Source organism: Stereum hirsutum (genome assembly GCF_000264905.1).
Source record: "Stereum hirsutum FP-91666 SS1 unplaced genomic scaffold STEHIscaffold_12, whole genome shotgun sequence".
In the NCBI taxonomy this organism is placed as follows: Eukaryota; Fungi; Basidiomycota; class Agaricomycetes; order Russulales; family Stereaceae; genus Stereum; species Stereum hirsutum.
Genome location: NW_006763142.1, coordinates 291,638 through 303,098, shown reverse-complemented (window position 1 = coordinate 303,098; position 11,461 = coordinate 291,638). Strand labels below are relative to the sequence as shown.

The 11,461-nt window shown below is 51.5% G+C and overlaps 2 protein-coding genes across 2 annotated transcripts; both read left to right on the top strand.

Annotated features, from left to right (window-relative positions):
* Window positions 1-1,187: 1,187 nt before the first annotated feature.
* STEHIDRAFT_132908 (uncharacterized protein) lies at window positions 1,188-1,720 on the top strand (the record flags this gene model as incomplete). The annotated part of the gene is made up of 2 exons (XM_007306859.1): window positions 1,188-1,199; window positions 1,250-1,720. The coding sequence occupies 2 exons, from the start codon at window positions 1,188-1,190 to the stop codon at window positions 1,718-1,720; spliced, it is 483 nt and encodes a 160-aa protein (XP_007306921.1).
* Window positions 1,721-2,304: 584 nt separating this feature from the next.
* Window positions 2,305-11,350, top strand: STEHIDRAFT_159387 (beach-domain-containing protein; the record flags this gene model as incomplete). Its single annotated transcript, XM_007306858.1, has 32 exons — window positions 2,305-2,499; window positions 2,563-2,802; window positions 3,103-4,068; window positions 4,156-4,384; window positions 4,480-4,641; window positions 4,760-5,418; window positions 5,506-5,593; window positions 5,665-5,773; window positions 5,845-6,206; window positions 6,286-6,831; window positions 6,891-7,141; window positions 7,217-7,455; window positions 7,522-7,653; window positions 7,711-7,871; window positions 7,933-8,058; window positions 8,119-8,278; window positions 8,335-8,391; window positions 8,457-8,700; window positions 8,765-8,798; window positions 8,855-8,893; window positions 8,949-9,012; window positions 9,072-9,255; window positions 9,321-9,355; window positions 9,406-9,492; window positions 9,555-9,681; window positions 9,741-9,864; window positions 9,918-9,977; window positions 10,034-10,177; window positions 10,250-10,416; window positions 10,481-10,831; window positions 10,895-11,220; window positions 11,290-11,350. 32 exons carry the CDS (start codon window positions 2,305-2,307, stop codon window positions 11,348-11,350), a joined length of 6,729 nt encoding a protein of 2,242 aa, XP_007306920.1.
* Between the last annotated feature and the right edge of the window lie 111 nt (window positions 11,351-11,461).

Below are 11,461 nucleotides of genomic sequence, written 5' to 3'. Positions count from 1 at the left end.
CCGTGTAAGTATAACCGAGGTTTTCGTACACAAATCTTCATCACGAACACTATAGCACGCGATTAAGGTATCATCAGGGCTCCAGAGCGTATGCTGGATGAGGGGAGGGCGATGCCACATGGCAGACAAAGCTAGTAGGCAAAGTGGCGAGAGCCAGTCAGTGTCACGTACTTCCCGACTCATAACGCACGGCAGAACATGACTCTGCAGATGAAATTAAGAAACAAACATTTCAGAGTAGGGATTGTCTGCTTCAGAAAGCCTTCATGCGAGAAAGTGGAATGGTCGTCTGTTATCGTTATGGTACGCATAAGAGGTGGCGAAAGCACGTAGCCACCGTGACAGTGTCGGAGTGTGAAGAAGGCTCGGCGCCAGCCGCCGAGGACGAAATCCGTGGCTGGAAATCCGGTGAGAATCTGCCGCTCTCGGTTGCCGAATGCACCCTAAGTTTTCGGTGGGTTTGGGGGGTCAAATATGCTAAAGTCGGGAGGGGTTATCGGGTGCCACACCATTGCGCCACACTTTATATAGACCAGTTTTGGGGCAAAAATCCGAAGTGGGTGCTACAGACTCACGAGTGTGCTTGTTGGGTGTAAGTTCGGGGCCCGCCAAAGAACGAAAAAACTATGTAGACCAGCAATGGTTCTGAAAGCTGCTGGGCACACGCCGAGAACACGAAAAGTCCAAAAATTGTGATTTTTCAGATCTGGGGTCCGGCCTGCCCCAGTGCGTGGCGCCCAACCCTTGACTTGGGCCCTAAAATATGCTATTTTCGGGAGGAACTCGCTCGAAGGGGTCCAAAATATGCTAACTTCCGGGAGGAAATCAGCGTTTTCGAGGCCTCAAATATGCTAACTTTCGGGAGACCCTTGGTGGAGCTTCCCGGGGCCTCTCGAGTCTCGACAAGCCGGATCGTCGTGGTCCAGATATCTCAGCCTTGAGAGAGCGAAGTGCCACAGAAGGACGTCCAAATGTGGCGATGTTAGGGGCGTGAGAGGCCCGGTCCCGTACGGCCCGAACTGCTATACAGTAGTTATGAGCGCCGTCCTGTCCGCCACCCTCTTCACTCTCCCATCATCGCCTCACTCCATCTCCTTAACGCTACTCTAATAATGTATGGCGAAATTTTCAACGCCCACTTCGATAACTCGGATGACTCTAGTAGCTCAGTAAGCTCTGACGATGGAATGGATGAGGAGGTACGTTCTCATCTTGGTCCTCTTCGAATCCGAACATTGACTGTGTGCAGGCCAGCATTCAGAACTACGATGCATATTGTGCGGCCAGGCAACCGATGGAACAGTTGCCTCTTGCTCTCACCGTGGACTACAGTGCGATGCGCCTACCCGTCAAAGTGGCCCTTGGCTTCGGCACAACGATCGCTGACCTGACGGCCTACGTCAAACGGGTCGAACTCCTCACGTACGAGGAGCTGCTGAGCAGTTGTCAGAATAGACAATACAGAGATATCTACATCAACGGTGGTATCGTTTCTCTCGAACGTTATCTCGGATGGGTCACCCTTGAGCGGATAGACTTCAAATTGTGGACGCCTGTGCATGTGAAGTATGACACCGTCGTTACGCTGTGGACTAACTATACGTTGCCAGAACACCAACTGGACGATCAGGATACGAAGGAGGTGCTTGACATTTTAAGAAAGGAATTGTGTTTGCCGGAGGAGGAGCAGCCGTTGTGGTACTTTATAAAGTCTAAGTAACTGACTACGACTAGTCTCATCTCGGTGCGTCGCCAGTCTGCATTCTTTTACCGCCAGCCTTACATGCTGAACCCTTCAAACGCTCTCTTTGCTTTTTAAGTTGAGGGTACTAAGGGCCCGTTTCGATGTTGTTCATCGTTTGTGTTTTGCTATCGTCGTCTTGCTGTGTTGTATGTGTTCTGTTGTTATCCCTGAAATATTCTGTGTCATTGGAGCGTATTTGCTCCCTATCTTTCAACAATCACCATCGTGGAGTCTTGCGCCTTTTCTTTTGTTTGACCAAGCGAACGCGAACTGCATCTGCGCCTGAGAGACCAAACTTCAAGTGAACGAAGGGAAATGAAGGGACATTTACACGCTTATATGTGGGCCACAATCGTGCCACAGTGACGTAAAATCGAACACTGCCCAAGCGCTCAACATCGCGACCTATCACAACTGCATCGACTAAACGCATCGTTACCACAGCCGCGTCTCCTAGCCACCCCCACCAAGAAATGCCCTCACATAGTGACCAAGAATATCGCCTTTAGTTTCACGAATTTTTTCATCCGTGCCAGAGTACAAGTGCTTAGACGTGAGCCATGCTCAGCGCGCTCCTCACACCCCTTCGCGCAGCGTTCGAGATCACGTCTCCGAGAGTGGTAGCAACGCCGACGCTGCCCCCGACTTCTGACGAGCTTGACCCGGAAGATTTCGCTCGAGATGTGCTGGTGGAGCTCATGAGGACGGCCGTGGAGAGGTTGAAAGAGACTGAAGATATCAGGTCGAAGGTCGAGGTGAGCCGTTCACCTTTGACTTATTATACTGCCGTTATCTTACTCGTCGTCGTTGCTGCCCAGGTGCTATCCGAGGTCCATCGTATTCTTTTACAAGATCCCGTTACAAAAGATGTTTTCAGAGAGCTAGACGGCTTTCTTGCTATCATTGGCGCCCTTTCAGCGCTGCACGCGCCCAGGCAGGGTCCTGTGGCTGAGCCAGAGGAACAGGTCGTGGAGGAGATGATGGAGGGTGCAAGGTTGGTGTTTGCTATTGCGTCGGAGGCGATGTGGGAGCATGAAGAGAATGTTAGATACTTCCAGGTGAGTTTAACAGTTTCCGTCATTGTTTGGAAGTATGTGTGGCGTGCGGGGATACATCAGTTCCTAGTATGAGTATGAGTCGGTGCTTAGGAAGACCTGTCATGCAGCTCTTTGAGCCAACTTGTGTTCATTCACAGTAACGAGTATACGTACTGTTGGTTCGACTTCTTCGAGATCAATCGCGGTTTCGTTGAAGTGTAAGTGTATATCTACGCCACAGTAGACGGCGTCACACCATACTATTCTCTACTCTCCTCATTTCTGATAAATCACTGATTTTCTTCACTCCCGCTGTCACAGCGTCATGTAGGTTACGACTCACTCGCCACCGCCCTCCAACCCTTGCTGTCTGACCCCCGCACCTCCGTTTCCGACCGAACTCGCGGCCTCATCCTCTCACTCGCCCTACACGACTTCTCCTTCGTCGCTCTATTCTCATCCATCCGCTCTTCCCTCACAAGCACCGCCTCCTCGAAACAAAACAAGACTCTCGATGCCGAGTCGTACACAAAACTCGACGCGCACATAACCTCGTTTCTGTCCACCACTTCCTCCACCACCGCCGCCACTGCATCATCATCGTCATCATCTTCCCTCCTTACACCCACTATCACCACCGCAAGACGTTCGCCGTCACCCCAGCCAAAACCACGGACCCTCCGCATCGCTCTCCCTCCGGGCCTCTTACTCCTCCATTCTACCCTTCCCACATATACAGCGGACCCTCTCCTGCACTACGCGGCCCATAAACTACTGGAACGACTAGCGAGCTCGAGTCATCGGAATTGTGTTCTTATGAGTACTGGTGGGTCGGGAATGGATCGTCTACTGAGAGATGTTTGGGTATGCTGGACGGGGAAGGGTAAGGATGGGGTCACGGAGGGGCGGTTGCCCAGCCAGCATCGGAAGGTTATGCAGAGATTGCTGAGGAGGTTGTTGGAGATGGGTGCGAGGACGGAGGAGATGAGGGGTATTTTTCAGAGTGTTGTGGTTCTGAAGAAGGATGCATCGCATCCACCGACTGGGAAGCGGATCGAAGACAAGGGCAAGGGTGCTGACGGGACAGATCCGAAGGAAAGTGGGGAGCCGGCTGGGAAGGTTGATCAGGGGAAGATGGAGTATGCTTTGGATTCGGAGGTCTTGGAAGTTTTGCGGACGGGGATGAAGATGCGATGGCCGGAACATTTTTCGATGGAGGGACGGGCGGCGGTCAAGTTCGTGGAAGAGGGCGTGAGGGGGTTGCCTAGTAATGGCTTTACTTTCATGGTGCATTCATTCGTTCCAACTTCAACGAAATAACATACCAAGGACGATTGAACACTGAACACTCTCCTTTGTGATAATTCTATTTAGATTTGGCTCCGCCTCGAGTCTCTGCCTACCCACCGGTCCCACTCCCTCTTCACTTTCTCTCTTCCCGCTTATACTGTCTTCAAAGTGTCGCTGCGTCCGGATGGGAGGCTGGACCTCTGGAGCTCAGAGGGGAATACGGAGTATACGACGAATGCGAGTATTGGGAAGGGGAAGTGGATACATGTAACGGTGGTTCATCATTCTGCGCGCGGAGTGAGGCCAAGCGTTCGTACGTGCCTTCAATTTCCTCTCTTCACTCCGTCGTGGACAGTTCTTACGAAAGAGAATATTGGGTTAACGATTACTGTAATGACTGTGCTATAGGTATATTCGTTGACGGAACACTCGAGACCGTGCACTGGCCTTACCCACGAGCAGACTTTGTTTCGCAAGTTGGGACGTATACAATTGGCGACGCGGCGGAAGATGTGGATACGAGTGTGAGCTGGAGCTTTGGGAGTTGTTGTCTCCTTGGGAAACCATTGGGTACGTCGCCTCTTCTGGCGACCCATTCTTGAACGCACATGCTGAACGCCTCAATTTCACATCAACCTGACGTGTCCTCCATACCTCGGAACATCGTATGTGGCGTCGGCTTGAATAGGCGACCATCTACCCCGATTTATACAGCACCTCTCCGCACGCTACACCTCCACCTTCCAATCCCGCAACCTCTCCACCTTCCTAACCTACGATGCCTCCACCTCCATGAACATGTACCTCGCCGCCATCGCCTCTCCCCCACCCTCTTCCTCGCCTTCCTCCTCATCACCCTCCACCCCTGCCGTCGGCTCTCCTGCAACGATGCACGGAAACTCTTTTGCTCGTGGCGGGCCACAAGTACAAGCACTCTCACGCCAGAATTCATATGCGTCCCAGGCGCCACAAAGCCCATCTATGTCGTATGCCTCACAGACTATTGCCAGACATGGGGGAGTTACGAATATTGCGGGATCGGCGGCGGAGGCGGCGGCGTTGTTGAGGGCTATTAATGAGGGAATTGGGATCACGGACGATACGATCGTGTTTTCGATCACGCCTGGCGTGTTTCCGAACACCGATCTTATGAATAGGAGTTCTGGTAGTGGTGAAGGTGCAGGTGAAGGTGCGGAGGAGGAAGAGAAAGATGGAGTATGGGTGGATGAAGGGAATCCGTTTGTGAAGGAGGGGGACGTGGTGCCTGTGAGGCCGAGGTGTGTGGATCAGGCGATGTGGGAGGTTGGAGGGGCGGGTGTCGCGCTGAGGTTGGTGCAGCTGGCCCAGGTACGATCCATCCTTTTGCGCATCTCCTTGTTTTTCACAACACCCAAGTGCTGGTTGGCTGATTCGCTTTTTCGTGGGGCATTGCAGACACCGCATGAGCTGTCAAGGACGCTGGGCATCTTGACGGACGGATTGAAGTTTAGCTGGCAAAACTCGGAGGACATGGAGCGAATACGTGAGTCCTGAATCTACCTTGATACATCTAATTCTTTTTCTTTTTATTGATGATCTGTCCCTCTGGTAAAGGAGGATACGATATTCTGGGCGCCATGCTCAAGAGCAAAGCCGACTTGATCAATATGACGAGTTTCGAGACCTTATTTGAATTCCTTGGGTTGAGATTTGGGTCGCCTGAGTGAGACTCGCTTTTTTACTCTGAACCTTTCCGTTGGCTCATTACTGACGTTGATCCGCGCTTCCTGTCAGTAACTCAACGGTCTCGAATCCACTCGCCTATCGCACCATCGCCCTCGACTTCGAACTCTGGTCACGGACCCCTCAGCCCATCCAACGCGTGCATCTCCAACACTTCACCACGCTCATTCAAGGCAGCAGACACAAGAGGTTCAATATCAAGCAGAGGATAGGGAAGCTGAGCCCAAGCTTGGTTAGGCGGTTGCTGTTTATTTGGCAGACGGGCTGGTACGGAGAGGAGGCGATGATGGGTAGTGCCGGTAAGAGGGACGGAACGTTGGAGGGTGTAATTGCGGTGGCGATGAAGGGGATGTTTAAGGTTGATGAGACTATCAAACCTATCGTTTCGTACTTGGCGGCGAACTTACATGAGCGTACGTCAAATTCCATCTACTCGTCTCCTAGTCCCACCGTGCTCACCTTGTTGGCACATGGATCTTCACGCCTTAACAGGCGCTCCTGCGGTAGCGTCTCCTGTCTCTGTTGTTTCGCGTATCTCGCAAGACCATACGCGTGAAAAGGCCGAACGCATACTTGTCCTTCTAGTTTCTCTGCTTTCCAACTCACCCACTCATTACAACACCTTTGCCTCCGCCTTGCCTCTCACACGTATCTGCCTTCTCCTTCTGGGCGACCGTCCTACTCCAGTCGTCGCCATCCAGGTACTCACTTTGATTGATGTGAGCCTGACGGCATCGAGGAGCTTCAATCGAAAATTCGAAATCGTCAGTGGCTGGACGCTGTTGAGGACTGTGTTGCCGTATGCATGGAATGAAGGTGTGCACAAGGTGGCGTTCAGGATTCTGCTGGGGAGGACTGGGGCTAGTGCGCACGATATTGAGAATGGGAAGAGGAGGAGTGGAGCGAAGAAGGAGGAACCGGCGGTGGTGGTGTGTCCACAGATCATGCCTGCGGTCTTTGCCAGTTTGCAGAGGGTACTGGGTGTAGTGGCAAACCATGTTCCACCTTTGAACCCGATCGATGAGTCTAAAGCACTCGGTGAGTCTCTTTCTCGTCGCCAGGAAAACAACGCTGAGACATTTTGTCTGTGATTGTAGAGCCAGAAGCCGTCGCGGAACTTCTCCTCGAAGAGTTACTCAGCTTGCAACTTAGCTGTCCGACGTTCCGACAGGTCTACAAGTCCCAGCAGACCATTGAGATTTTTGTCCAGGCGTTCAGGTCGTTTGTCAAGGCACTCAACTCTGCTGTCGTGATCGAGCAGAGGACGATCAGGATGCTGGAGAAGTTGATGCATTTCGGTGTGACGATTGCGATGGACAACGTCGTCGCTGGGAACCAGAAAGCGGAGGTGAGCGCTTCCAAGTACACCTCGCAGGAAAATTCCTGGGTTCTGACTGCCTGATTTGAAACGTGACGTTGGTAGATTCTTGAAGTCATCAAGTCCGCTGAGGTTATCACCAGCGGCGACAGGCCTGGAAGCACTGATATCGACCCCTCTCTCGTCTCTGATAAACGGAGCAGGCTCAATCGACTTTCATCCGCGAGACTCAGCGTTCAGGTCAGCGAACGAACGATTCAAAAGTCCATGGCACGGATGGTCCAGTGGAGGCAGACGGTGATCACGGCGGAGAAGAAACGGCTGAGGAAGAACGTTCTTGATCTGTGAGTTGATTGATCATTTTTTTGGAGTGTGAAGCTCCTGACAGTGTATGTGTGGGTATGTGCCAGGCGAGAGAACCACCGACAAGTATCGAGGTTGAATGACTGGATCGTCCCACTTACGACAGAGCGAGGGCTCTGGGAGATCCCGGAAGAACGGACCTGGCGACTTGATGAAACTGAGGGACCGTATAGAGTTCGGTAAGTTACCCTTGGTGGCTTACAATGGTGTCATAGGTTTAATGTGTTATGCTATAGCAAGAAGCTCGAAGCTGACAACGACCTGATGTCGAGGTTCAAGCCGACCGACAACGAGCATCTGCGAGGCCTAGAGGCACCAGCGCTAGACGAGCAGTCTACGTTCCGCGTGGAAGCACCTTGGTCAGACTCTTATGAGATCTCGGCGACCGACGTTGAAGGTTAGTACGGCTTCGAATAATATCTACGCACATTGCTGACGTCCAGTGTGATGGCGCATAGAGGACCGTCAGCTAGCGGAAGAAGTCGTGGATGATCGGCATCGTCGTGTTCGACATGATCTTGAGGCCGGAGACGTGATTGAGGCAGTTGCTACTGTGGCCCGTATTAGTGGCGTAGACTCTTCACGTAGCTCGTCTTATTATTCTTTATGCTTGATCTGCACTGACAAAAACTACCTCTTTCCAGCTGGTCTTCTCATCTTTGGAAAAACTCATCTATACATGCTGGACGGCTTGGTCGAGAATAGTGATGGTGAAGTCATTGATGTTCACGACGCACCGAAAGAGCTATTCTTTGTCCCCGGGAGTCTCGTTGAACTTGACGGCATTCAGAGGGCTCAGCGATGGTATGATGCCTTCACTCACCTCATCACGGCTTATTGACGAAGAGATTATCTACCAGGACCTACGATCAAGTGGCCAGTTTTAGTGACAGGACGTTCCTCTTCCGTGACGTGGCGTAAGATTTTCTACAACTACCCACACCGGAGTCTACTCTAATCTCGAAATTCTGGGTGGCTTCAGTCTGGAGATATACTTCAAAGATAGTCGGTCGTTGCTCACAGTCTTCCTCACGAAGCGCCAGAGATCCGAGGCCAACCAAAGACTGTCATTGACCGTCAATGGACAACGGTATAACGAATTGTCTACGCCCGGTCTGCTCAGGTCCCCACTCATTGGTCGCATGAGTGCGAGGGTGAGATCTGGGTTCAGGGCAGACCAGTTGTCGGGGGCACAACGGAAGTGGCAAGCCCGTGAAATGAGCAACGTGAGTCATATTGGGCATAAATAATCAGCTCTCGTTCTTACTGACTTCGTCGATGGCTGCTCAGTTCACTTACCTCAGTATCCTCAATCAAATTTCCGGTGAGTTGCAGGTGCTCTTATATCTGCCTCGATTAGCTGAACGATTTGTTCTTAAGGTCGAACTCCCAGTGATGCTACACAATATCCTGTGATGCGTGAGTTTACATGTCGTACATATGCACTCCCCAGGTGTACTTATACGTTCCCTAGCTTGGGTATTACAGGATTATAGTTCCGAAACTCTTGACCTCTCAAAACAGGAAACCTTCCGAGAGTGAGCACACTTCCTATATGATGCCCGTTACACCTTATGGTAATTATACTCCTTCCAAGTCTCTCCTTGCCTATGGGTGCCCTCACCGAAGCACGCCGCGAAGCCGCCACATCGCGCTACGACAGCCTAGCCAGCGTGGGAGAACGACCTTTCCACTACGGAACGCACTTCAGCTCGTCGATGATCGTTTGCCACTTCTTGATCAGACTGGCTCCGTTCACTAGTATGTTCAAGACACTACAGGTGCGCCGTTGAATACATTTCATGGTGGTTTGTGGCGTTAAATGTCGGTGGTGATTTGTGCGCAGGGTGGAGACTGGGATCTACCAGACCGATTGTTCAGGTTTGTCACTTGCTTCTCCTTCGGCGTTGCTCGCTGACTGTAATGGGCAGCAACATCGCTCGCGCATATGATTCTGCCGCAAAGGACGTTCGTGGAGATGTTCGAGAACTAATCCCAGAGTTTTTCACATGTCCAGAGTGCGTTTGAACTGCTTTCTGTGAATTCTCTCGTATTGAGCTCATCTACTCATGTCACGCAGGTTCCTTGAGAACTCGAAAAATATCGACTTTGGTGTTCAACAGGCCAATGGCGAGCGGATACACCATGTGAAGTTGCCACCATGGGCAAAGGACGACCCGCTGCTCTTCATCACGCTCAATCGCCGGGTAAGTGAAAGCGGTCAAAATAAAAGATTATAGAACTGACGATGTGGCGGAATGCTTAGGCTTTAGAGAGCGACTATGTCAGCGAACGATTACCAGCTTGGATTGATCTTATCTGGGGCATCAAGCAACAAGATCCTGCAGCAATAAATGTATTTCATCCTTTGAGCTATGAAGGGTCTATTGGTGAGATCTGAAGCTCTGTCTTCAATTGATCAACGAGCTGAACATGCTATCAGATTTGGACACCATCACTGACGAACTCGAGCGAGAAGCGACTATTGGAATCATCCATAATTGTGAGCTATTTACGAAGAACTTTACAATGGTCGGATCTAACAAATGTCTGCCTTAGTCGGACAGACGCCAAGAAAGCTCTTCAATGTGCCTCATCCTCCACGATTCAACCATGGTCTCTCAACTCTGCCCCTCGGAACACTACATGGGATCGAAGAGGATCATAATCTGTTGACCCAGAGTGTCAAGACCGCTGCTCGTGGTAAGACATGCGGTTCTTCTACGTTGAATCTTAGGTAGTAGCTGAGTTTAATTTTTGTTTGTTTGTTGTTAGATCTCGGAGCGGATACCCCAGTCCGGGATCTAACGGTTGACATGATCGGCGAGAGAGTCATTCCTCATCCCGAAGGAGTGTTGTCAGTGCCCTCTGTTCCTCACGAGCAAATCGAGTGGGGATGGAGTCGAACAGGCAGGGCAGCACCTGAGGGTTTGAGAGTTGTTGTAGACCGCAAGGCATGTTCACATCGTTCCTTTCCCAAGTCTATTTCGCTTACGCGCTATTTAGGTCGTCCAAGTCATAGAGGGCATAGACTGTACCTGTGCTACCTTCCCAGACTCCGACAATCTCATCACAGGCTCATCCGATCATATCCTTCGTCTTTGGCGCATTTCACGAGTTCCACATCCTGGAACCACCGGCATCACTATGACGAGTACGCTACGAGTCCATACAGCTCCAGTGTCGTGTGTGACGGCGTCAAGAGCTTGGTCTGTTATCGTCAGTGGGTCGGAGGACGGTAGTGCGGCGATCTGGGATCTGAACAAGGCGGTCTACGTGAGGAGTATCTGGCACGGACGAGCTGATGAGACGGTGGATGGGTCGAAGGTTCACCTGGCGAGCGTCAATGAGAGCACTGTGGGTCTACTTCGCTGACCGGCCTCATTCGTAAATGACTAACCACGGGCGTCTTGCGTGTAGGGCTACATCGCCACCTGTTCTCGTATAAAACTCTGTCTTCACACTGTCAACGCCCGACCCATCGCTTCTCTCGACCTCACATATTCTTCTGCACTTCCTTACCTTCCACCGCAAATCACATCTCTCGCCTTCCTGGAGCGCGAGTACTCATATCTCGGCGTCCTGGCCACAGGCGGTCCGGATGGTAAAATCACGTTGAGGACTTGGAATACTGATAAAACCCCTGAGGGCGAAAAGGCAAAGTGGGAGTTCGTGACGCTGAGGATCTTGGAGGCTCGGGAGACGGGGAGGGAGAAGTTGATGATTATGTCGTTGCGTTTCGTTGGGTGAGTGATTCCTTTGCCTGGATTTGAGACTTAGAATCGTCGCTCATGAAGTCTGATCGTCGTGTGTAGGGAACGTTTATACCATGGTGATACTAACGGGAAGGTATATGCTTGGGATCTTCCTGATTAAGCGGAATTCACTGGGCACGGCTACACGTCTAGAGTAGATTCGTTCGTTCTGTCGCAGCGGCCCTTCGCACACTGTACTACTACACATCGTTCATATTCGACATCTATTTCA